At 46.4% G+C, this 26,549-nt stretch overlaps 1 protein-coding gene across 4 annotated transcripts in view; it reads right to left on the reverse strand.

The window, feature by feature from the left end:
* Positions 1 to 26,549, reverse strand: part of MAP3K15 (mitogen-activated protein kinase kinase kinase 15) — a 1,281,486-nt gene that overhangs the window by 485,012 nt on the left and 769,925 nt on the right. For all 4 annotated transcript variants that reach the window (XM_086934586.1, XM_086934588.1, XM_086934587.1 and 1 more), the window contains exon 11: positions 160 to 267. In XM_086934586.1, the coding sequence (XP_086790712.1) occupies positions 160 to 267 (108 nt within the window). The remainder of the gene's footprint in view (positions 1 to 159; positions 268 to 26,549) is intronic.

Below are 26,549 nucleotides of genomic sequence, written 5' to 3' on the forward strand. Positions count from 1 at the left end.
GGGTGAGGGCCAATGCACAATGGCAACGCTACTGCGTCTTGGTGGCCGCAATAAGTAAATGATGAATCAGAAGAAGCCACATGAGAAACCTTTAAAGATGAGGCAAAGCGAGAATCTTAGCATCCACAAATTTTCTAGAAAAAATGAAATTGCACTTACCACTTCCACAGGTGAAACATGCCACAAAGACACAGTTCCTTCATCGGCCTCCTTGTTAATTGAAACATAGGCAGGTTGGTAGACCTTTGTTGGCTCCAAAACCAGGACCTAAAATATAGGAATACATTGTTTTTTTCCTGCTCCCATAATATTGTTCTGTAACATCATTTAAGCATAACGGTGAATACACAAGTCTATTTTTTTTTAATACTGTAATAAATGACCATGCATGTTTTTCAGTTACATTTGTTTTCACAGCGATGCAACGGGGAAAGGATCTGTGGATGGTATAGTAACTAACACTCATTCGCTGACAGACACAATACAGAAATCGTACATAAAGTAATGAGAGGAATGGTAATCACTCTGGGTAGCTTTTCAGTCCATTTCTTATAGCGTGTCTTTGTCATTCAAGGTAGGAACCAGTCATACGCAAATCAGACTTCATCCCACCCCCAGGGACAGACTATCCTGAAACACCCCAGCAGGTCCCTTTTGGATGGGAACATGAGGAACTCCAGATTAGTTTCAGCCTTCTTCTGCCTATCAGTTAAGTGCAGCATGAGTGGTACTGCAGAGCAGTCTCAGCTCCCATGTTTGGGCTTACCCTTTCTACTTAGGGAGACTCATTTAGGCCCTCATTACTTGACGCCCCTTAATTCCAATAGGGCTGCTAATGTTAGTTACTGACCCCATTGGAACTGGGAGATCTGTGGGTGTACAGCAGATTATTTTCTATCACCCAGAGATTATAGCTTCTAAGAGCAGCAAAAATCTCCTGTTTAAAATCCAAGCCAAAATAAGGAATTACCAATGCAATTGGTCCTGGAATTACCAATTCCTCGGCTAATTCCTCCTTTCGAAGTGGGTTCAACTTGCAAACGGCCAGAATTTTCCTGCCCTTCATGTTACCGATACCAACGGCATTGGTAACTTCATGGCTGGGATAATACTTTTCTATTTCGGAGCCACTTCTAATGAGGGTGTTGGGACGGGAAAGTCCTTTGCATGATTTTACAAATGCGACCTTTGCACTGACCAAGTAATCATTGTTTTCTGGGATAATCTGATTGTTTTGTGCCTCGTGTGCACAATAGGAGTGCAGTATACATGGTGACTGGTAGGGTGACTCCATATTTTGAATGCAAGTGGGCCATTTTGGATCACCGTTGGAAAGCATGATACAAGAAGGAGGCTAAAGGACAGCCTCTACAGACTGGAAAAATGGATTGCATATCAAGGAGAGAGGTAGGGAGAGTATATGACACTCTTGTTCCCCGGTCAGATATCAATAAACAAAAGAAGAGTGTCTGGGAGGAGGATAAGCCGTTCTGGGGAGCACAGTAACAACCACACTGGGATGTTTAGGAAGGCCCTCACTCACCACCTAGTGATGACATGCTTCATCATCGAGAAAAATGGATTGTCGGCATTCCTGATTTACTTTGGATTTATATTAATCAGTAAGTCGTGGGAGGTTGGTGACCGGTCTGTCTTAGTTATGTATCAGTGAACATTTATCAGAGGACTGCTGATTATATCTTTCTGAGTGCCACCATTTGGCTTGATTAATGCTGTGGGGCGGTGGAGAGGGAATCTTTGTCTCCTCCAGAGATGCGACTCCCAAAGCCTGATGGCTGCCAGGTGCAATGTCTTCACGTATAATTGTGCTGATGCTTTGATGCTCTGGTTGCTCCAGTTTACAACACTCCTCGTCTCTACATGCTGAAGGAAACCATTACCTGAAACAAAGACTGTGTCTGCTCTGTAGAGCATAGACGCACTAAGAACAGGGAGCGTAGCTTGGTCAGTAAGAATGAGAGATTGTGAACAATGTCTGTAGCCTCCAAAATCTGTGCCCAACACCCGACATCTCTTGTTGACCCTACCGGTATGAGGAAACTTGGCATAGGCCAAAGATTCACTGGCACGGGAGGGTGAGGTCTTCACATGTTTGGTGGTGGGGGGGGGGTCTTTTAATTTCATTTTAACATAGCTTTATTTCGGTTACAAACCTTAAAAAGCACAAATAAAAACCTTGTATTAACCCTTTCAATGCTGATGACGAGCTCAGCTCGTCATCACCCACGGGTGTCGTGTGCTGATGACGAGCTGAGCTCGTCATGGTGCCACTAAAATTGCATTTTCCAGCACAGGGGGGGAAAACGCCCAGCAGCCATGTGGTTAAAAAAAAAATACATAGTCATATTATCTAAAAACAGTTAAAAAACTTCATAATAATTTCCATGGGTCCTTAAGATGCAACAATTAATTCAAAAGTCATTATCAGATAGAAAATAAAAACAACCTTGCAGAACATAAATATTCATCATCATTAAATTTCCAAGGCCACATTTTTAGTTCAATCCCAATGCAACTATACAGCCTGCGATCTTTTATTGTGGGCTTTTTCCCTTTATTCATATAAAGTGCAGCTGTGTGGTTGACTTGGAACACAAGGCTTTTTCCCTATGTGCTAAGTTGGCCCAGTCAGTGACTTCCCACATAAATGTTAAGATACATTTAGTAACACTGAAATTCATGGCATTTCTACTAGATCCAATTCTACAGTAGCTTAAGCAATTTGCGGAAAGATTGAAAAAAAATCGACTTCTCCAACTAGTCATTGCAAATGTGGTATGCCTTAAAGGTTCATGCCTTTCTTTTTCTGAGTTAACCCATCTGCAAGCAAATCATGGTTTAGGCTGAAAACTATGCACGGAAAGTGTCAGTTTGGAGGCTTCTGTGTGAAGCTTGGTATTTCCTAAGTCCCAAGTTGTGGCATAGGGAACGCAAAAGAATAATATATGCGTCTAATATTCTTTGGTGAGAAAAATAAACACATTACAGATTGTGTCCACCAAGTCACTTTTATCGGTTATCCATTTTGATGTATTCTCTCTGGTTTGGAGAGTTTCATAGTGGAATTTCAAATAAAGTGATTTGCCCAATGGGGGTTGAACACCATCCAAACAGAATTCAAAATGTGGAAAGATTGATCCGTCAGCCTAGCTGCTCTAGAGTTCTGGTGAAGTAAATTGGTCATAAAATCCCAATAGATCCGCTTTAATTGCCTATTCAAATGTGATGTCAGAGCCTGTGGTGACTCCTAATGGAACCTAGACCCGATTTTTCAAGCCAAGACTCAAAATGTCGGGTCCAGGGAAAGCTATGAGATTCATCTATCTCCAGAAGTTCCATTAACCCCTCCCTATAACAGCTAAATTCCTGTGTGGGCCATATTCTCACCCAGAACAATAAGGTTCTGAGGGCCGCTAAGTGCTCAATTCTCTTGAGATCAGTATCTTAGTATAAAGGGGTGAGAGGAGTGCTAGTAGGGAGACACAGTAACGATCTCATAAACTTATTCTCACCCAGTATAAGCTTATCCACCTTGTTGAATCCCCAGTGGTGGCTCCACCGCTGAGGTAGAGGAGCGTTGCCCCGCTGCAGTGGAAATTAAGGAAAAATACACTGATAACTGAATATTATTATTATTTTATTTCCTCCTGTGTCTTTGCGGGCTTGGCTGCTCTGCTTTCAGAGCAGGGATAGGAGTGGTGGCACTCTGTAAGGTGTGCATGAATGTTTGACCGGCCCTTTAGGGCCGGACAAACAGTCATGAGCACTATGCATGTTCTCCATGCAGACTGAACTACAGCCTGCATGGAGAACGTGTCCAGTCCTCCATTTCCCATCCGAGCACCGAACCGCGGCGCACAGACAAATCATAACTCTGTATTGCAGTGTTGTGCTTGGTCAGGAGAGCCAACCTGCTTCCTCTTCCGCTGGAGCAGAGGGACAAAGCAGAGAGACGTGAGGAGGTACTTTTTTTTAATCTGCCTCGCCACCCCCGATCTGTACCAGCCGCTACTGTGAATCCCTATAACTCAGCTCCACATAGAGCAGCTGCTTGGGTCTTACTCCTATAAACTTAAATTGCCAGAGAAACTGCCCTTGATTTAGTGGCTTTGTGCTTTTTCAGTATTGCCGTGAAGCTATGTGCTAAAGAAGCTACACTTTATTTATTTGTGAGTCCCAACAAAGTTTAGAATTGAGCATTATACCCAAGTAATCAAATCTAGGTAAATGTTCAAGCTTTTATATGTGAAGCCCAACATTCCCTTTGAAGGTCCCATGTGGTTTGATTGCCATATATTTTGTTTTAGGGGTATGTATTTCAAGGCCCCTGCTATTGCAATACGTTTTAAATTTGTTGAGCAAGGACTGCAAACTCCTTGGGGTTTGTGATAAGAAAAGTGCTTTGATGAATCATGTCTACACTCTTTCAGATAGCTGATAACATCATTAACAAAGGGAGAGAAAAGGGTGGGTGCCATCACACAACCCTGTCTCACTCCCCTGTAAATGGGTATGGGATTAGTGAGCTCGCCCTGAGGGCCCCAACATAATTTGCGTAATTATATTTTTTTGTAAAAAGAAATTTGTGTGTAATATTTCTTTATTAGCAATTTTGACATGTTACATCACAGTGGTCATAGTGTCTTTGATTGCACATTGCATTAGCATAAGACAATAACATATTAGTATCCCATGTGCTGTGTGCTTCGCTTAGATGTTAAACATCAAACATATAGGCATGGGAGAGTGGGTGAGTATGGGGTGGGGGAGGGTCATGCAAGGGGGGAGATGTAGAATTATGCCTTTATCCCCAAGGGGTAAGGGTAGGTGTAAAATCCGTTTCGCGGGCGAATTTGTGTATTTTCCTCGATTTCGCGTTCCGCGAATCTCGCGAAATCGCGGTAAAATACACGAATCAGCGGGAACAAATTTTCAGCCAAGCAAGGGTTACAGCAGCAGGTGCAAAAGTTGAACCTAATTTCTTTGTAACCTTTTACAAAAGGGTTACAAACAAATTAACTTCAACTTGGACACCTGCTGCTAATTGCTTCCTGGCCCATCGTTGCCTACTTGCAACTATTCTCTGACCCTTGAAGCAGGGTCAGAGAAAAGTTACAAGTAGGCAACGAGGCACCTGTCCAAGGAATTAAACCTCATCAGGAAGCACTTACAGATATAAAAAACAGGAAGAAGGGAGAGGATGGAAAATACACCCATTTTGAGTTGTCAGGAGGGGTTAAACTAAAAGAGACCTTTACAGCACAATTTTCATATGCATTTTGCTAAAAATAAAAAGCTGTATGTTCTGTAGGGGCAACTCAGGAATCTGGCCCTTTAGAGATCCGGCCTCTCTTTCTTTCTCTCGTTCTCTCTCTCCCTCTCTCTTTCCCTATCTATCTATCTATCTATCTATCTATCTATCTATCTATCTATCTATCTATCTCTCCCTCTCCCATAAACGACTGCATGGGTAACTTCGCTATGCAAGCGGCTCGCGAAGACGCAAAAAGACCCGCGAACACGCAAAAAACCCAGCGAACACGCAAAAAACCCCGCGAACACGCAAAATAACAAAAATCCGCAAATTCGCGAATTTTGCGGATCGCGAATTCGCAAATCCGCAAATTCGCGGATCGCAAATTCGCAAAATTCGCCCATGCTTACCAAGGAGCAATGGGTGGGAGGGTCGTTGTTGGCCTGCATGCTCTGTCTTGTTTTATAGGGAAGGTGAATATGGATCTGGTGTGGTGGCTGAATCATCGGTAACCCGGGGAAGTATCTGTGCCATTATTATGCTGTAGCAACAATAGCTTTAGAGTTCAGAGGAGGATATGATATATAGGGGGTGAACGTCCACACTCATGTGTGTCTGCTAGTCAGCCTGTGTGCCTGGTCTTCAGTGTCTCTGCTGTGTCTGGGACGGGGAGGAGGATGGGGGAAGGGAATAGGAAGGGGGAAGGGGCAGAGGTCAAATAGAGCTAATAGTGGAAAGCTAGTCGTAATAGTAGTGGTAGTAGTGGTAGTAATAGTAGCAGTAGTAGTAGTAATAGTAATAGGAGGAGGAGGCAGCGGGTAAGGGAAGTGGTAGGGATGGGATTGGAAGATACAGGGAGAGATTGTGAGAGGTTCATGATCATTGATGAGAGAGAATGGGGAAGGGGGTGCGTAATTATCTTGATGTAGTTTCATTATCATTAATAAAAGATCCTCTGGGACTCCTTGATTCCCTCAAGCTGCCCACAAGGAGCTCCTTGGGACCAGACAAAAGGCTGCCGTAAGATCTACAAATATGACAAATAGGTGACCCCCTATTAGCTTTACATACTTCCATATAATATATAAGAACCTGAACACCTGGTCTACGGTACCGACCTGAGATCTAAATCCAGCTTGAAATGGGGATAGGATCTTGTTATCTTTTGTCCAACCACTGAGTTTGTTTAAAACTGCTGCATATATACTTTTTTCAAAGTCTCTAACAAACTAATCGGTTAATAATAATAATAATAATAAATCTATACTACTATTATAAAGAGATAACACAAACCTTTTGGCAAGGTAAACTCTGGAACCACAGCGCCAATCCACACACCCAATACATTGTTGTAATCCTCAGGGTGTGCATATGGACATAGGCTATAGAAAATAAAAAAAAACGTAAATTTAAAAATATAACTTAAAAAAACAAGTAGTGCCCTGAAAGTAGCGCCGGGCGCGACGCTCACGGCCACGACGTAGCGCTGGCCGCAACGTACATGATGACGATGAGGAACTGCGGTGAAGTGAGGAGCTCGGGGAGGAGCGGCGGCTCAGGTAAGGCTCTGGGACACGGGTCAGGAGGGAGCCGGTGCGGGAGGTTGGCCCGGAACAACTGCCGTAAGGCTCAGGGTCTGGGGGCAGCATTTCAGGGACACGGGACGGGAGGGAGCCGGTGCGGGAGGTTGGCCCGGAGCAACTGCGGTAAGGCTCAGGGTCTGGGGGCAGCTTTTCAGGCTTACGTGCACTCCCGCCCCGGACCCTGCCCGTCACGACATTGTCCGGGACACAGACAATGTCATGGCGGGTGGGGGCCGGGGCAGGAGTGCACGCAAGCCTGAAATGCTGCCCCCAGCCCCCTTCTGCCGCAGGCAACGCTGGGGCGGGCTGCTAGTATATTTATAAAGCGCCTGGTTACGCCAAACGGCGTGTCCCCGCGCTGGAGTAAGTGGGTTCACAGTTGACCAGGCCTTGCCTGTTCCCTTTTTTAAAAATGGGTACTATGTACGCACATTTCCAAGTTTCTGGAACAGGAGCTTCAGAAGCAACAAAATTACATAGTAGATTAACATACGGAACCCAATCAGATTGATCATGCCTCTGGAGATCTCCTGGGATCCTATCTGGATGCGGAGCTTTACCTAATTTAAGGGCGTTAATGGCTCTTGATGTCTTTTCAAGGGAAAAATGTGACTGATATAGTACAACACTATTTAATTGACTATTCAATAGTGTCGTTGTTACCAATAGGGAGATTTGTTCATCAACAGAGCCCAAAGAGTAAAGAGAGGGATGGGCAGAATTTGCGTAGTCGCGTTACACAAAGGTCCACAAAATGGTAAACAATCTCCGCGAGCTACCCAGAATTCCACGAGCATGCAGAATTGAATGGTCCACCAGTTCGCAATGCTTTTTTCCTGTTCGAGATCGCTGTTTGCGTGCTCGGGGGGAAAAAGCTCGCGAACTTTCCCATGCGGTCACCAATTGGTGCGGCCATCTTGTTTCACTTGTCCCGCCCACTCGCAATGCGTGTTTTCTCTTTGTGACCACGGATGTCCGATGGCGTGTCCGAATGACGTGTTCGCGATCGCACACTCTCGCAGGATCACTCGCCCAACTACCCAAATCTCGTGGCGCACGCGAACGGATAGGAAAAGTCATCAGCGAACGCAAGGATCCCGGTAGGTCACTACACGCATTTTGAAAGCGCCAACAAGGAAAAAATTCTGCTACGCCACAGATCGCAGAATTTTGGGCAATTTTGCGTTCTCCGCGGAACGGCCAAAATTCCGCAAATTCCGTGAGCGGAGATGAAATTACCGCCTAGGCCTAGTAAAGATTAGTAAAATTATGCACCTAAGTTTCAGGATCTAAAAAACAATCAGGTTGAGGAAACAAGTTCTTACTACCATGAGCAGTAATCCTTCCGAAGGTTTTATTGTCTCTACATTTAGATGCCTTAATCAAATCATTCCAGTTACCATCATCCAATTCCTTTTCGCTACTGACAATTTTTTTTATACTTGGCCCGTGACTCTCAGATATTTACAATGTTTTTAAATTTTTTGGCAGCAATCAATAACTTTTTAGCTGGTCTGCACTTTCCTATACCAAAGATTACAGGGGAGGACCTTAGGCTTTCCTCTTTGACCATTTTGACATGACTCCTGGATTAGATAGGGTCTTACATTCTCAACCAGGAGGCTGTGGATATTCACTATAGCTTCCTGTAGAAAGGTGTCCTCTCTACACAGGGAAATAGAGTGTCAGAATAGGTGGTATATGTTATGGTTAAGGTATCAGAATTGGCCACAATTTAAGGCCACTTGATTGACCTACGGTTGTTCCCGATAACTGTCTCAATAAAAAGGTTGTTGACAGACAAGATTGGAATCTCAGAAAGAAATCCTGGCATCATAGGTGCAAGGGAAACTGGTCACTATCTTCTCTGAAGTCGATCCAAATGTATCAGAGCCTATCCCACGTTAATCATCACATAATCAATTTTAGATTACGGGGTGCCTCTTCTAAATGTGAATTAACTGGGATTATCAAATATAGATCTGTCATTACAGGCTTGCAGACCATGTTCTAGGGTGAAGTGAACCAGTTGCATGGTGGCTGCTGAGAAAGGGGCAGTGCTTTTGCTGCCAAGATGGGGAACGCCCCATACCATACCCTCATCAACGGCAATTGAATTTAAACCACTAATTGGTTCAAAAATACAATTAAAATCGCCATCCAAGATAACTATATCATTTGGATCTATAGTGTAAAAGAACCCATCAAGCAGGTTTTTTATTGGGGTTTCTAGATTACTCTTCCTTGGCCTCACATAGATGTCACAAAAGGTAAAAACAAGGTCCTTTTGGTGTTTAAATTCTTAGGCTAGAATGCTGGATGAGTAAATACTCAACATTCCTTCTAAAATATTGAGAGATAATTTTGTCCTTATAACCAGTCCTACCAAATGAAAAAGCAATTGCATTAACATGAAATATTCTGTATCCAGGCTTGTGGGGAGGTACTAACAACCAGGTTTCCTGGAATATGCAAAGCAGGAACTGCTCAATATACACCTGCCAGAGTGGGTCAGTCAATTAGTGCTTTAGACCCGCAGTGTTCCATGAGACCAAAGGTAATAAGCGGTAGGTTCTTGTACACCTATCCTGGATAAAGTGCGGTCCACAACAGTTTTCCTATTAACACTTGTGGTATAAGGTCAATTATTCAGAAACCTTAAGGCTAGAGGATTATTAAAATCTGATCTCAATGTCAGTTGGTGTTGGTGTTCAAAAGTATCCTTTCTTGGGGATTCTTCACATATGGGGAAGGATCTATAGCTGTCAGTCAATCTGCTGCATCCAAATTTGGCCGGGCTCTGTGTGAGCTAGGAATAGGTACATTCAATTTAAGTCTTATCCATGTGCTGGGAGGTGGGGAAGAGCATAGAAATCAGCACATCAACAATATCGTTGGATCTGAAAACAAGCATGACGTTATCAAATGAATCATTATTACTAGGGCGGGAAATGTTCTGGTTTAACTATGTCTTAACGCACAACTAATAGACATTGACGGATGTGCCAAATCCAATTTATAGCCTTATTTTCGAAAGAATACCCATTCTCCCTAGAGCTGGACCCCAATTTGGCAACATTTATCATAAATACTTTATGGTCCAAATTCTTGGGTGATCTTTTAATAATTAGGTGGTGGGGACAATGGAAGGGACTAGGGTTGTGATTTTGTTTGTAGGAGAGAAGCTTTTATTTAGGTCTCACTGCTTGATCTGCCTGCCAGTTAGTAAAGGGAGTGTGAATATGTTGAGATGCCCTCTCAGCTCTAGACTCAATTCTAGGACCAGCTTTTACTGTAGATCCTTTATGCACCCCACAATCATTATTCCTCCGATCAATATCATTCAAAATGCTCAATCTGGAGCCAACAGGATTCCGCCAGTAACTTAATTCAATATCATTGGGATATCATTGGGCCAATGTCGCACAAGAGGTGTGGGTTCTATTCTGTGTTGACTCTCTGTTTTATGTGTGTGTGGGTGGTACGTATGGTGAGGTTCAAAGAGCGTCGAGCATTTCTCCTGTAGGCCACTATTCTAACCCACCCCAGGGTGTGCCAACTGTATCATCAGTGCAGCTAAAATCACTTTAAGCTCCAAGACCTCTTTGAAAGAGAGTCAATCTTGGAGTTTAGGTCCCTCAGTGTAGGTTTGCCCTTAGGAAGACATACCTTATTGTGGGAACTAGAGCAACCATTTTTAGATTCCCTAATGAGAGCAGGGGTGGGTCTTGGCATTTTACGCCTGACGGGGTGTATATCACTGGCCTTGGGAGACTCTAAAGAGAATAAAGGCGCCAACCTATTAGAGCAATTAGGGACCGGGATCCCCTCCATTGGCTTTTCCTCAGCTCTATTTACAGTGTCATCCCTTTCTGTTCCAGATTAGTTTCTTGGTTGCTGTTGCTCAATATGGGGCCAGTAATATTTTTAAAGATTTTATTTTCCTTGTCATCAGACTGAATGCTAGGTACGACTTTTTGACTAGCTAGGAGTTTATGTGGGGTTGACGTTTCCTATAAAATGATGTCATTTTACAGATACCCAATATTGACTCCACTTCCTCAATTAGTTCATCAGTTTGGGAGACTGTACAATTCTCCCCAGCATTCTTCCTAATTTGGGTTTTTTACGCTTACCCATTGGGCCTCTGATGCCTTTAAAAATAAAAGAAAGAAAAAATAAAAGCAAAATAAAAATAAATTAACACCAATGGCTAGCAATAATCTTACTATTGTTTAGCCAATGCTTAGTATTACAACCGTTGTAAGCAAGAATTAAGATTACAAAGTCAAAGATCCGTCCTACAAGGTTAAACACATGCACCCAAAATTTGGTTTCAATTCAAGCATGCTAAGAAATCTTTAAGTATACGTCATGCCAATTAAATTTCCAAAACATGAATTGCACTTTAGTAATAGAAACCAACCATTAAATGGCAACATTCTCCATACCCGTTATGTGGGTGTAAAGGATGGACAAACTAGGTAGCAGAACCAAGAGGGATGGCCCAGCCTCTTCCGGGCTATGATGGGCGAGGACAGACCCGCCCGTGGCCCTGGCTTTGCCTGGGCACGACCCACGCAGTGCAAATATCAAAAGGCTTTATGGCATGAGGGGGTGATGGCTCCTCCTCCCTGACAACAAGCGTCATTGCTCCCTGGCCCTAATGGATTATGATGTCTGAAGTCCCCCTGGCTGCTGGTCTTTTGTTTTGGGACTCTTCCTGCACAGGAACCAGCAACATTTGACCATTTGTGGTCAGAACAGAGGTCCCAAGCATCAGGGAATGGTGGTCCATGCCAAATGCAGTCCAGAGTAAGTGCCTTGCACTGGAGACCGGACTACGGCTATGCTCAGGTAACTCCTGCTCCTTTGAACTTGGGCTAACCAGAAATTAGCACTCTGTTGGCTTTAGTAAAAGTTACAGTGGAGGTTGCTGGGCATTGAAGGACTGGCCTATGCGCCTCTAACATACTCATACTCTAACATTCACAGTCAGCCTACATCTGGGAGATTAGTGTTAGCCTGATACATGTTTGTCTATTTCCCTGTAGTACCTGTTATAAAAGCCTGTTCCCATGGGCATATTCTTTTATGTTTAAAGTATTTTATTGAATGAGTACAGAGAAAGAAAATTAAACACACAGGCAAGAATGATTGCGCAGCACCCCAGGAGGTTATTCAAATGAGTACGCCGTGCATTAGGTCCATGCAGCGTAGCCTCCTGCAGCGAAGATTCAGCAAATACCATTTTAATACAAAACAAAGATGGTGCAGTCTCTCTTTACTCTTTCAAATTTTGCAAAACTACCCCCCCAACGCCCAAGCCCTCCCTAGACCCCCCCAGTCCCTACCCTCCCCATCCAGAGTCTGTCCTGCCTTGTGTATCATACCCACAACGCTGCCCGTTGGCGCTACCCATACCCAGATAGTGAGTACTTAGGCCGTGTGTGCCATCGGCGGAGTGAGTCTAAGCAGTCTGAGATACCTTGGACATGTAAGCTTCCTAAATTCCGTGGTTAGTAGAGCATGGAATGGTTGCCACAGTTCCTCAAATTGTTCCACTTCCCCCGCCACCATAAGTGATAGTTTTTCCATACCCAGGACATGCCACAATCTATGAAGCCAACCCACGGTAGAGGGGATGACAGTCGAGCGCCAGTGTATTAAAATGTTTTGCACCGCTGAGCCCAATGTTATTGCTACCTGTCCTCCCCTACGCGACTTCAAGGGGTACATCAGCCCATTTGGGAGGCCTAACAGTGTGTAAGCTGGGAGGCGGGGGAGCTCTATACCAAAGTGTGTGTCAATCTCATCAAGCACCTCTTTCCAGTAGGACTCTAGCAGGGGGCAATCCCACAGTACATGTGTCAAGGTGCCTATCTGTCCACACTCTCGCCAACAGGTGTTTTCAATATTATGATTCATCTTGTGTAATCTTTCTGGAGTATAGTACCAATAAGTTGATACTTTGGTGAACGTTTCAGTGAGCCCTATATGGTATGCAGAATGCCTAGCCCGATACGAGATCTGGTCCCATTCCTTATGGCTCAGCGTCCTGCCTAGTTCTCGATTCCACCACTCCCTGCCTGGGTTGTGAAAGTGGAAGGGTGGCGGCTGCAACAGTTTGTAAAGATCAGAGATGTGTTTAGTGTCGGACGTGGGTGTGATCAGCCACTTCTCGTACGGTGAGAACCTTCTGTCCGCGAACTCCCGCACTTGAGGTTGCAACGCCCAATGCCTCACCTGCCAGTAACGCATCCTGTCCGATTCTGACAACCAGAATTCCTCTTTTAGGCTCCGAAAAGAGAGAACCCCAGTCGTGTCATACAATTATGAAAGCGCTCTACAACCGGCTGTGCGCCAGTGCTTGAAGGCCCCTGGTTCCATCCCTGGTGTAAAGTCTGGGTTGTCCACTATTGGCGTAAACGGGGAAGGGAACGTAGTGAGTTCGTGGACCCTGCAAGTGGCGTCCCACACTTTCAGTGGGACCCGCGTGACAAAGGATGCGTAAAGATTAGGAGGGCGGTGAGCCCTACGCAGAAAGGGCACCACCTGCAGTGGGCGACCTGCGACTGCCTGGTCCTGGAAGAGCCAGGGTTTGTCTGACTCCCACCTACTCCACTCCACTAGATATCGCAATTGCGCCACTTGAAAGTACTTGCGCAGATCCGGGACACCCAGTCCCCCGACTCCGGAGCCAACATCGTGAGAACTCTCTTAATTCGAGGTTGCGACCCTGCCAGATGAAACGGGCCAGGTCTGCTTGAGTCTGCTGGATCCATCCCTTAGGCGGCTGTAGTGGCAGTGCCTGAAATCTTTTTACTCAGAGCCTCATAATTAGCTGTGACCGTTGCCGGTAACGTGGGGGCTAACAGTATACCTAGGTACTGTACTTGGTGCGACGACCAGTGCATAGGGAAGAGCCCCTGCAGCTCCGAACGAGTGGCAGCCGTTAGAGAAAGATCCAAGGCCACCGACTTCCCCATGTTCATGCGGAAGACAGCCACTGACGAAAAAGCCTCCAGTTCACTAATACACGCCGGGAGAGCTCACCTCGGATGGTCCAGGGAGAAAATCACGTCATCCGCGTAAAGGCTGACTGTATGGACATATCCACCCATTTTCACACCTGTCGCGTCCGGGTTTTGGCGTATCCGCTGGGTGAACGGTTCGATGTATAAGCCAAAGAGAAGTGGTGACAGTGGGCCACCCTGTCTGGTTCCTCTCTCGATGTCAAATCCTTTGGAGTTACAACCGTTCACCCGTACCACCACAGTTAGAAACCTATAGCAGTTAAATACCATAGTGAGGAACTTTTCTACGATCCCCATTCTCTCCAACACTCTCTCCAAATAGGGCCAGTGCACCCGATCAAACGCTTTCTCAGCGTCGACAGATAGCAGCATTCGTTCCCCCGGGATTCTGGAGGCTTTCTCCAAAATGTGGACTAACCGTTTGGTGTTATCCACCGTCTGCCTCCCCGGTATAAAGCCCGCTTGGTCCGAGTCTACCAATCCCGGCAGGTGGAGTGCCAACCTTGCCGCTAGGATCCCTGTATATAATTTTAGGTCAACATTGAGGAGAGAGATCGGCCGATATGAGCTGCATTTGGTCCGGTCCTTTCCAGGTTTGGGTATAACTGACACTGTCGCCTGTAGGAGATCGAGTGGAAGAGCTCCCAAGATGGAAAAGGAATTAAAGAGTCTGGTCAGAATGGGCGCCAGTACGTCACTGAACGTCTTATAAAAGAGTGCGGAGTACCCGTCAGGGCCCGGGGCCTTGCCATGCTTAAGTCTGGAGATAGCTGTAATCACCTCCTCAATCCTGATTTCTCTCTCTATGTACTCTGTTTGTATCGGCGCCAAAGATGGGAGGGTGATCGTATCTAAATAATCCTACGCGTTTCCCTCCCCTAGGAGATCTTCCGTATATAACGTTGCATAGAAGCGCCGGAAGGCCTCTGCTATCTGAGCGTCGTCAGAAACCACTCCTCCGTCTCCATCCTCAATCTCTTTCACTCTACGACACTGGTGAGACTCTCTCAATTTATGCGCTAGAAGTCGACCACACCTGTCCCCTCCTGTCTCCTGTGTAATACGCATGCCGCAACCTCAGTGCCGCATATTCGGCCCTATCCATGTCCAACGCTGACAGGACTTTCCTCGCCGCCTTCAACTGCTTCCTAATTCTAGGGGCCCCCGTACGGCGGTGCACCTGCTCAAGTTCCCTGACCTTTTGCGTCAGTTCATCACGTTTCTGACGCCGTTCCCTATTCTCTGCTGAGGAGACAGCAATGAATTCACCCCTCGGGACCGCTTTGAGAGCTGCCCATTGAATAGCTAGCGAGGTCTCTCCGTTGTCATTATGAGCCTGGTAGTCTTTGATCGACTCTGTTATGCGTGTCACCACCGTTTTCTTATGCAAGAGTGTATCTCTGAGTCGCCACACCCCGCGGGGAGCCTGTGTCGACGGCAGCGTGAAGACGCCCGAAACTGGTGCGTGATCTGACAGAGAAAGGACCCCAATTTCAGATGCTGTGGCCAAGTCACGGACTGGGCCAGTGACTAAGATATGGTCCAGTCTTCCATAAGTTTTATGTGCATGAGAATAGTAGGAATAGTCCCTATCTGTGGGGTGGAGGTGGCGCCATAGATCATGGAGATCAAGATCCACTAATTGACCCTTTCCAATGTGCAACAGTTCCCCCGCCTGCGGGTAGCGTTGTGTTGATCTGTCCATAGAGGAATCGACCACCATGTTCAGGTCCCCCCTATGATGATATGCCTGTCTGGGGACGCTGTTATGTCCATCAGCGCAGAGTGAAGGAAGCGCTCCTGATGGTCTGTATACTGTCCCTATAGTGAGCGTCAGTGACCCCAGTTTGAACCTGTATGCCAAAAGCCTCCCTTTCTGTTCTGCGAGTTTGTGGAGAACCTCCCCTCTAAAGGATCCAGACACCAAGATTGCCACCCCCGCTGTTTTAGAGTTGTTCGAGGAGAAAAACTGTGTGGGGAACTTGCGTGAGCGCATCCTATGGCAGTCCTGCGCCAGCAAATGAGTCTCCTGCAGAAGGCAGATGTCCGCCTGCATACCCTCTAGTAGAGACAAGATAGCCCTTCTCTTAACCGGATTGTTGAGCCCCTTAAGGTTCAGGGTCACCACTTTAAGGGTCGCCATACTTAATAAAACCAAAGTGGCAAAAGCAAATAAGCAACAGCTGTAGATGGTAGAGCCGTGGCCAGATGAGTCCGGGAGCCCCCTCCGGGGCAGCATGTACACACCAAGAACACTGGATGGAGCCCCCCTCCCGTACCCTCAACTCCCTCCCAACTCCCCGACCCCGAACCCCAAACCCCACCAGAAACTCTCCAACCGCCTCCCACCTTCCCCTCCCTTGCAAACCACAACCAACCCCACCCCAACTGTTCTCTTCCGTCCCCCCCCTTCTTCCAGTCGGGCCCAAAGACCCATTGTCCCAGTCCAGTCCCGGATGGACAAGTCTGTGGAAAAGTATTCAAGTGGGCGTCCGGCCACAACCCACTCACCCTCCACCCCCCCCCTCCCCCGGATCCCCAAACCTGCTATGTCAGTGGTGCTTCATCGATCTCCCCCCGGAGTTCTCTTAAGCTGTCAAAGCGACTTCGCCGGTTGCAGTGGACCTGTCCACCTCCTGGATCGCATCAGCCATGTCCGCTCTGATTGTGGGTGAGTCCGGTCGTGCTGAGGACGCGTATGGGCGCCTCCGGGTCACCGATTGCCAACCATCCCTGGTAGTGCGACGCCTACGGGGAGTAGGCACTGCATTGTCTGTCGCGGTGATCCCCAAGACACTACAGACATCATGCAAGGAGCGAAGCTGGTGGAGTGTACCATTCCACCTGAAGATGAGCCGGAAAGGGTGGCCCCAGGAATATTGTGTGTCGTGGTCCCTCAGGAAGTCTGTGGCGATTTTGAAAGCTTTGCGCTTCTGAAGCGTGATCACCGAGAGATCTTGAAAAAGGGCGATCCGGTGTCCCCTGAAGCTTAGGGACTGCTGCCGTCGAGCCTCACGGATAATCCGCTCCTTCAAAGGGTGGGACCGCCGTGTGCTCTGTCTATCCTAATGACAAAGTCTGTCGGCTCACCCAAAATCTCTCTGAATAGGTCCTGCAGGTAACCTATCACTTCCTCACCCTCTTCTCCGGATGGGACGCCACGGACCCTAATATTGTTTCGGCGAGAACGGTTTTCAAGATCCTCATTGTGTGCTTGGAGGTCAAGCTGCTGGTCTTGCAGGCGCAGCACCTCCTGCTGTAGTTGCGTTATCTCCTCGTCCCTGGTATGTCCCGCCGCCTCTACAGTGGCCACTCTCTCGCCCAATCCTTTGACCTCTCTGCGCACTTCCCGCACTTTTCCGGCCACCTCCTGTTTCAGTGCTTGGAAGTCGTCCCTGAGCGAGCTAAAGAGAGATTCCAAGAAAGACCTGGTCACTGGGGGCTCGCCACCCACTGCCCCCTGGGAGCTGCTCGCAGGGCTCGATGATTGCTGCCCCCTATCGTGCCTCACCGGGCCCCTCGTTAGCATGTCCTGCAGAGTTCGATCTCCCTTCTTGTTACCTCTGTTGCCAGCCATGACACCTCCTCCAGTGCACACTTGGGGCAGCTCCAAGAGAAGCTAGTCCGGCCCAGCCCGTAGGGGTTAGAACTGCTGTGTCTCTCTTCCTCGTCTCACCGAGCCCCTCTCCCCAGCCCGGGAGTCGGGAGCGTGTCCCAGTGGTTCGGCTGTAGGGCGCCGGGATCAGGCAGACCACACCAGCCACACCCTGTGAGGCACCGGCCTAGCGGGAGCGCTGCGACTCGAAGGAGAGTGTAATAGTGTCCTGTCCACTCACCTGGCTCCGGCACCCCCGCTGTGCTTCTCCACCGCTACTCCATCGAATCGGAGCTCACAATCGGTGATTTCCGAACTTACACGGAGCCCGGCGCGCGCTTTCGGGCCTCCGCTCGTTGGCCCTTTGCCGGGAGTGTCCTGTCTCCAGACCACAGTCCTGATGTTACTCCCAGGTTAGCTCGGGCGTCTTCTCCTCACGACCGCACACCACCAGTTCTGCTCCCCGGCCAAATATGGAGGGCCGTCGGTATGATTCAGGCCGCCACGACGACCACCAGCCCCCGCCTACGACCCCGGAACATCCGGGCCTCTCCCTTGCTAGGCCCTCCGTGGCGGTTCAGACCTTATGGGGTCGCGTTTGTTCAGTGCTCAGGCCACGGGCTCAGGCCTGCGCTCCCGCTCTTCCGCTGCTTGCCTAGCGAGAGCTCTGTCAGCCACCTCCCAGCCGTCTTCAGCGCGCAGTCCAAGCTGGAGTCCCGATGCTCAGTGGGGCACGGCTCCCATCCAACATCGGCCACCTTCGCCGCCCCGATGTCCAGGCTTCAGAAACGGCCGGGGGAATTCTCGGACTAGGCCACGTCCCCGGACTCTCTTAGTTAGATCAGCTTGCCGGGACCCCGCCTCTGTCCTCTCGCACAGTCGATCCCTGCTCCATTCAGGGCGCCAGCACACTCCTGTGTTCCACTCGAGGCCACACCAGCGGCTGCCACTCACCGCTTCTGGGCTATAGAGGAGTTCCACCGCTGCCTCACCAGGGATAGAGCGCCCCGGTGCTCCGGGCTGCCGCCAAGTAGGCCGCTAAGATGGCCGACCCTCGGCGTCACTACTCTCGAAAACTTCGAAAGGCAGTCCAAATGCAGCTCCGGGGGTCAGCAGAAATGCGTACTCCGGTCTCTTCGCATCCGCCCTCACCCCAGCGCCAAACGGGGGGAGATCGGCAGCTTTTTCACGGTCTTGGGCTCCGAGGTCGGAGGAGCTCGCGGAGAGCGCGTCCGCTCACCTCGCCATCTTGGCCACGCCCCCATGGGCATATTCTTTTGTGTTGTATTTTGTTTTTGTATAATGAGCTACTTATCTTTTATAAGTGGTAGGCGATGGATTGGACACCCCCGCCTCCCCCAGGTTCTGAGTGCCTTGGATAATAAAATAGAAGGATGGGTCATAATATTAGAACGAATCATGGACACTAGTAATCAGTCTGGGATGCATTTCAGTCCATCTTTATTGGCCCTTCAGAGCCATTAAAGATATAGGCCAGCTGCAGGCAATTCAAACTGGCCTTGCCCCAGTTGGGACACTCCAGCCCATACAGCCAGCAAGGCCACCTCCCAAAACAAACACAAGCATCACCAAAACGATCTGAGATATTTTGAGCCTGATCAGTGAGGAGCTGCCTGAGTCTTATACCATTACAAACACATGACCCACGTCAGGCTGTGCACACATCTGATAAACAAAAGACTCACATAGCTTGAATTAATCTCAGCGACTGATAACCACTCTAAGACGCAATCCACTCCATCATGTTTTCGATTGTCTGTGCCATTACAAACAAATACAAACCATATGTGAAACAAACAAGGCCCTGGGGCGGACCGGCCCAGACAGCCAGGTCAAGGCCCCTCTGATTGGAAACACAAAGAACCCTGCCCCAAAATGTAGGGGTACAAAAGGGGTTGGTGATGGACGGAGCATCTGAATCAATCAAACACTCACACCCAGTCAAAAGATCTGGGTTTAATCCATCACCGTTCTTTAGCCCACTCTGCCACCCCAGTTCAGACATGGCTATATGCAAATCAGTCTGACCCTGTGCCTCATGGGAACAGTCCAGCCCGAACTGCCAAGCCATGTCTTCCCTGGACCGGAAACAAGGGTTCACAGTCTCTCTTTCCAGGAATTCAAGGGGTAATTTTCCAGTTGGAAATGCACCACAGCGGGTACTATTTATTTTGGCACTGTGTTTTGGTAGCATTATCATTGATGTCATTTAGGGGTCGCAGCATTGGCCCCTGGCTTGCCCCTTGTGACCCCAGGCACTGCGTTTGCGACACGTGACCTCAGAGGAGGCAAAATGCGTACGGGTATACAGGGCAGCTCATCCTTATGGGCGTCGGTTGCGGCTCTGCTCTCCTTGTTTTCTGTCAATTTTTTAATACAGTAATAATGAAAAATATTATATTAGTCACTATTACTATAATATTACTAAAATAAAGAAAGGATTACAGTTAGCTGGAATATGACCCTCCCTTGCAGCTAAGGTAAGTAAAAAATGCTTTTAAATATATGGTATGTGCGTGCTTGTGGGTGAGAGCGCTTAAGTAAGAGAGTGTCCATATGTGTGAATATGTGTGTATGTGTAAGCATTCATGCGTGTGTGAGTGAAAGTAAAGGACGGTTAAATGGCATGTGATGTCACTTCCGCTACTCGAGGCATTTTGGTGAATTGATGTTCACGAATAGTATTTCTTACCACAGAATTCAGGGGTGGCATAATTTTATTGGACGATTCTGGGTACATTTAATCTTCTACCGCGATGTTCTGAATGCATAGTCCCCTGCCATGGTATTCTACAAGCATTTCTTTAAAATGTACCTTATATTCAGTAGTATTTTTCTCCTGATACAATATTCCTGGGAAAATATCCTATTTGCACTAAGGGCATGGCCCTTTATCCCCTCTCTCAATGCATTCTGGTGACATTCCTGGGGCTATTACCTTTATGGAAGTCTTTTGATGCTGTTAGTGCTCTTAATATATTACTCTCTAGACAATACTCGGTCTGGCATTATTTTCATAGATTATTGAGACAGCAGTCAAGGGATATTGTTTTCCTTCCATTGTATTTTATAGGGAATTGTAATCAAAGAAGTTGTGTGAAAGGCCGCCCATGCATTCTACACATTGAATAATCAAAATATAAAATCGGAAACAAATGTTGTCTCCTTTGGTCCCACTCCAAAATCCCATAGCCAGAAAGCATGAACAGATGTAAGTGAAGAGAGCAAATGATAAAATCCCAGACTCCTTTAATGAGGAGTACAGGGTGGTTGTGCCTGCCCTTCTTTCTGCCAAAGAGAATTTTTACTTTCTACATATATCTGCACAATTTAATCTTTCATCCAATGGGCCGTTATAACACATGCGGCAAACATCTTGGAAGAGAACAGTGGGATTCTGATATGTCCGTTCTTACTTTAGACCGCGTTGGACACCAATTATCAAATGAAGATTGATCCTGATTGACACTATTTATGTTAGGAATTAACAAAATCTGTTAGTCACATGTCCCAAAAACTTCACACTATTGGAAACAGCTGCATGATACAGGTGATTTGCTATTAGATGAGGCAATAGACATCAATGAAAAAAATGATTCTTGGAAGTGATGTGTCCAGTATTTGTCTACAGAATTACCAGACGAAACTAAGAGGCAGACGGTCTAGCAGTCCTCAAGTGAGAGGATGTGATCTAACGGCTAGACTGCCGACTTTGGAGCTGAGAAACCAAGGTTCGAGGCTCGGGGTCCAATCCAAATCCTGTGACTGGGCAAATCAGACGTAGGTCACCAAATACCGGTCGGTACCGGCCAATTTCGGCCGTTACCAACCGGTATTTGGTGATTGAGATGTAGGGGGCCTAAATTTTACAGAATCGGTAAATTTAACGGTTCGGTAAATTTACCGATTCTGTAAAATACCGATTCGGTAAATTTACCGAATCGGTAAATCTATATGTAGGTGGCACTGCAAACAGTGCCACAGGCCCCTAAGAATTCGTTATTTACCATGTAATACTATTGCATGGTAAATAACGAATTCCTGTGTACATGCACATCTGTGCTTGTACACCTGTGCCATGTGGCACACAGACATTCCCTAAGGGCATGTATGTGTGTCACATGGCACACAAGCCTGAATCAAGGGTGCAACAGGGTGTCAAAGTGACACCCTGTCCCCCTTGTCAATTCGGTAATTTTACCGAACCGGTATTTACCGATTCGGTAATTGCCATTGGTTCCTATGGGCCTCAAAAAATAGTGCAGCATAGCATGCTGGGCCAGACTGGAAACAGACCCCAGCCCTGGCAACAATCTTTAAACCAGCCTCAAAGTGTAGGAGGCCACCAATAGAATGGGTCTTTCGAAGTACATTAGGTTGTGGTAGCCCACCCTTCTCTGAAAGAAGGCCCAATCACACAACCTACAGGGGAAATGGCAGAATGGCCAGTTAGGACCTGAAAATAAGCAATATTGTGCGAATGGGATTTAGCATAAGTCGTGCACTCAGGGTTGGATTGGGATAAAAAATCAAGCCGGGCACACCAAAAAAAAGTGGCCCATCATTGGGTATTGCCTTTCCGCATAACACTGCTTCGGCGAAGTTTTATGAAAAGAAAGGGGGTGGGGGCATGTTTTATTAACTTCACTTAGATTTAAAAAATGCACAGATTAGTTCGCACTGCTGAGCCACACATGTATGCAAGTGAGACCACTTCTGCTCAGGCCCCCTGCCCTGCTCAATCAACATACATTAATGGGCTGGCCTAGTGAGAGAAAAGGAGTGATACCTCCACCCATTTGCTTCTAGAAAGGACACTCAGGCACCCACTGGTCCGCTGGCGGCATCATAACAGCACAGACAGTCCCCAAACTGCCTAAAAAAGCAACCCACAGCTAGAACTCGGCTACCGGCCTTCGGCCATTTCCCGAGTGTCTGCGTTACCAATCCGACCCTGCCTGCACTGATTATGTTTCGGTCATACACTTTTAAAAAACCACCATTTTAGCACTACGCTAGGCATTGTGTTGCAGTGGGAAGGCGAACTAGAAGTGCTGTGTACGCTGTTTCTACCCTCCAAAACAAATTTCAGTGCAAGAACAACTGCCCAAGGTTGATCCACGTAAATCGTGTAATTCCATGACATTTACAGGTCTTACACATAAGCAGGTCCTTAAGTGGGCTGGGTGCGTGCACCGGCAGTTGTAAAAATCAGATGCAGAGATAGGTCTCTATCGGGGTGTCCATTCTTGCCCTCACCCACAGGGTGGAAAATAATTCTTAACTCTGCAGCAGTACCACTCTTCACCAACTTTGATGTAACTTTAAAGAGACTCCTTGTAGGTCATTCACAGTCTCATTTCCGAACTGAAGCATTTTCAATATTCTATACAATGAATGCAGCTAAACAACCATTGACAAAGCCAAAAGGCCTGGCTTGTTGTAGGTATAATGTTACTTGCTGTATTACAGATCTGGATACAATGACAGAAACCCCCTAATACCAATCAGGCTGCACACTAAGCTAAGCACAGATTTTTAGCTTGGATATTTTAAGCCTCGCCCTCAATTACATCTGCCACGCTCCTATGAGAGAACCCCCAGTTTTTCATCCCACTTAAAGCCCTGCACATAAGAATATAACATGATATTCAATTTGCACCATGTTTGTGCATGGTTTTCTTTGACATAAGGATTTAAAGCAATGCCAGGTCACACTATTTTTAGTAGTTCTGACTTTATGAGGAAATCTAGGGGTGGACTTTCCATCTTCTGCTTCCTTTACACAGAGGTGAACGAGCCACTAAAGGCTCAAACCTCTCTTGAGACAAATGTCTGCCTCCGGCTCTGCACTATGTCCTTGAGGATTCTCGGGCCAGAAAGGAGCCAGATTTCGTTGAACCTCTGCTCATGCTCCGCCTTCCACACTCTCACACTGTACTCCAAGCTCAATTGCTCAGACCCTCCAGGATTTCGCGATTTGCAAAAAAATCGCATAATAGGCAGTTTTGTAAAAAGGCCGCCATTTTTACAAAACTGCCCGCGAAATTTGAAAAATTAGATCATTTTATTTTTTGGACAAGGCTGTGAAAACACAACATATATTTTAACCTCTCAATTCCCAATTTTTGGGAAACAAGGCCCTCTTGTGGCCATCTTATGATGTCCACAATATTAGTAGTTTTTGTTGTGGATAATGTTTCATCACAAACCCTGTGTGCTGTTGTAGCATCGCTCTCCAAAAAGTTAAACGTGTTATTCGGAGTCACCGGCTCTGAAATATAGATTTTATGCTTCCAGTAGGATGAATATAGTAGTATAGGCACTTTCCACAAAATCACTTTTTAATTTAATGAGAATTCAGAGCTGCTGTATTTTTAGTTAACCCTCCCATACTCATCTTTGTTACCATATGTTAACAATAAATATACTTTTATGCATTGTTTACAGAATAAATGTTTGTTCTCCCTTGGGCATTTAGTTTAATTTAGCCTACAAGGAAGAAGCTTTCTAGTTTGAAATAGTAACACACATGTTCTATGAATAGTCAATTTCTACATTTTGAATAGAATTATAGTTGAGTTTACATGCCTGAAACAGATAAAACACAGGAGGTAGGCTGAATACAAATTCATAAATGATGAACCCCTTTTCTGTGGCAAATGTCTGACTCCTGGAGAACACCCCATGTACGGCAGAATTCCTTTAATGTTTTACTCTCATCACAACACTCCTGCCTGGCTGCATCCAAATGGAATCTTGATGAGGTTAGAAATGTAACCTGTCAGAGTAATGTTTGGACCTGATTCACAAAGTAGTTGTTTTAATGAGTAGTTGTGTGCAACAGACACAAACACACGTGCATGCATCCGCAAACACACATGCACGCACGCACACACACACACACACACACACACACACACACACACACACATACACACACACACACACTAATTTAAAGAAAAAAAAATTGTGAACAGTTCCTTGCACCTTTCACGAGTATTGTGAGACATAGCTTCTTCGATGAATTTTTTTAATTTGGGATTCACACTCCCAGACTGTTTGTGTCTCTCTCTCGCTCTATCTCATACCCACACACAAACACTGGGCTACAATATTCAGTCCTTTTGTGCACCCAGATACATAGACTGTAAAGAGTGCACTCTCTCCACTAGGAGCCTGTAAAATTAAAACATGCAAGTAAACACTCAAATATTGTAGCATGTATGTGGTAGGAACAGGAGCACAGAGGGAGTAACCACCAGACTATTTATCTCAGGAGCTTAGTAAGAGTAAGACCATAGACAGACTGTGGACATAATGCTATTTGAACCTTATACTTGTAGCGGAGGAGTACTACCTGGGCCAGGTATAGTGTCGTAATCAAACAATACATGATTTGTTTGTATGACTGGTGAAGGCAGGAACAAAGTTTATTGAAACTTTATTATTAGTATCGTATATAGTTATCAGTTAAAAGTGAGCTTTTTACACAACTTAAGAAGGGGAAGTGTTACTCACCTCTTTTTGCCTGCTCGCCCCGGTCCACCCCCGCTGTGTGCCGCTTGTGTGGAGGGCGGAGCAGAGTATGTCACATCCAGTCTGGCAGGCAGAGGCGTTCCTTCTGCCTCAATTCTCCCTCTCTATTTACATCAATGTGCCCGCGACCGCGCAGCAGACGCGTGCAGTGGGCGCGCCAATGGCGCACCGAAGGCAAGCCCGTCTGCACCCATATGGGACCAGAGGCCACGAACCCTGGCCCTGTGAGGTCTTTAGAGCCAATCAAGTATTCTAAAGAGGCACTACTAAAACTGAACAAACCCATCAGTGCTTACTGCAGGCATACAATACAGCCTGAAAACAGGGAAATAACATGCAAGCACTGCAATACCACTTTTAGCCGCCAGACACACACCACAGGGGAACCAAAAACACAGCTGGCCCTACTCAATTGTAGATCCATGGCTAAACACAAGTACGAGATACACGATCTACTAGAGGAAAACTTATTAGACGCATTGTTCCTGACCGAAACATGGCTTAATGAAACCTCAACACCTGATGTGATAGACGCCATCCCTAACGGCTACTGCCTTATCAGGCAAGATAGGGTAGGTCAAAGAGGAGGTGGAATTGCCATAATCCATAAAGAAGAGATAAAATGTGAGGTCCAACAAAGTGTCCTAGATAGCTGCGAGGCACAACTTCTTCACGATATCAATAACAAAAGAAAACACGATAACAGGCTTCCTTATCTACCGCCCACCCGGTCACAGTACACCATTTACGACAAGTCTGGAGGATAAAGTAGTCCATCCAGCACTGAGATATAACAAGTTTTCGGTATTAGGGGATTTAAATATACATTTCGACGATACAGACAACAAAGAAGCAAATGCTATCTGCAAAGACCTTCTCGCACTTAATCTTATACAAAAAGTGGAGTCACAAACACATCAAGGGGGACACATTCTAGACCCGATATTTACCAACTGCACTGAATTAGAAAATAGGAACGCCATGACCAATTCCGTGGTCCGATCATTACTTAATCCCTTTTTGCTTACCCTCTCAGAGAATGAAGACACAACACCATAGAGAACCAATCACTACTAGAAAGTGGGCTAAATTTAACTCCACCTCTTTCTCACGAACTCTTGAGACTCAGAAGCCAATGTTAGTCCCTGACATTAACAAAGCCAATGACCAGATAAAGACCTGGATTACCAATGCTCTAGATGAAGTGGCCCCCTGGAGCACAAGAATACCAAAAAGACCTAAGACAACGGCCCCTTGGTACAACAGGAGTTAAGAATGACTAGGAGAGCATCAAAAAGAGCAGAACGAACCTGGAGGAAAGACTACTCTAAGAAATCTAAGGAAGATTATAAAAAGGAACTGAAAGCCTATCACTCACTGATTAAGAAAACCAGGTGTGAATTTTACACACACAAAGTAGACACAGCAAACAACTCACATAAAGAAATGTTCACCATCCTAAAATACCTTAAAATTCAAAAAGAAAAAACTGCCGAAAT

Source organism: Lissotriton vulgaris, chromosome 8 (genome assembly GCF_964263255.1).
Source record: "Lissotriton vulgaris chromosome 8, aLisVul1.2, whole genome shotgun sequence".
Lineage (NCBI taxonomy): Eukaryota > Metazoa > Chordata > Amphibia > Caudata > Salamandridae > Lissotriton > Lissotriton vulgaris.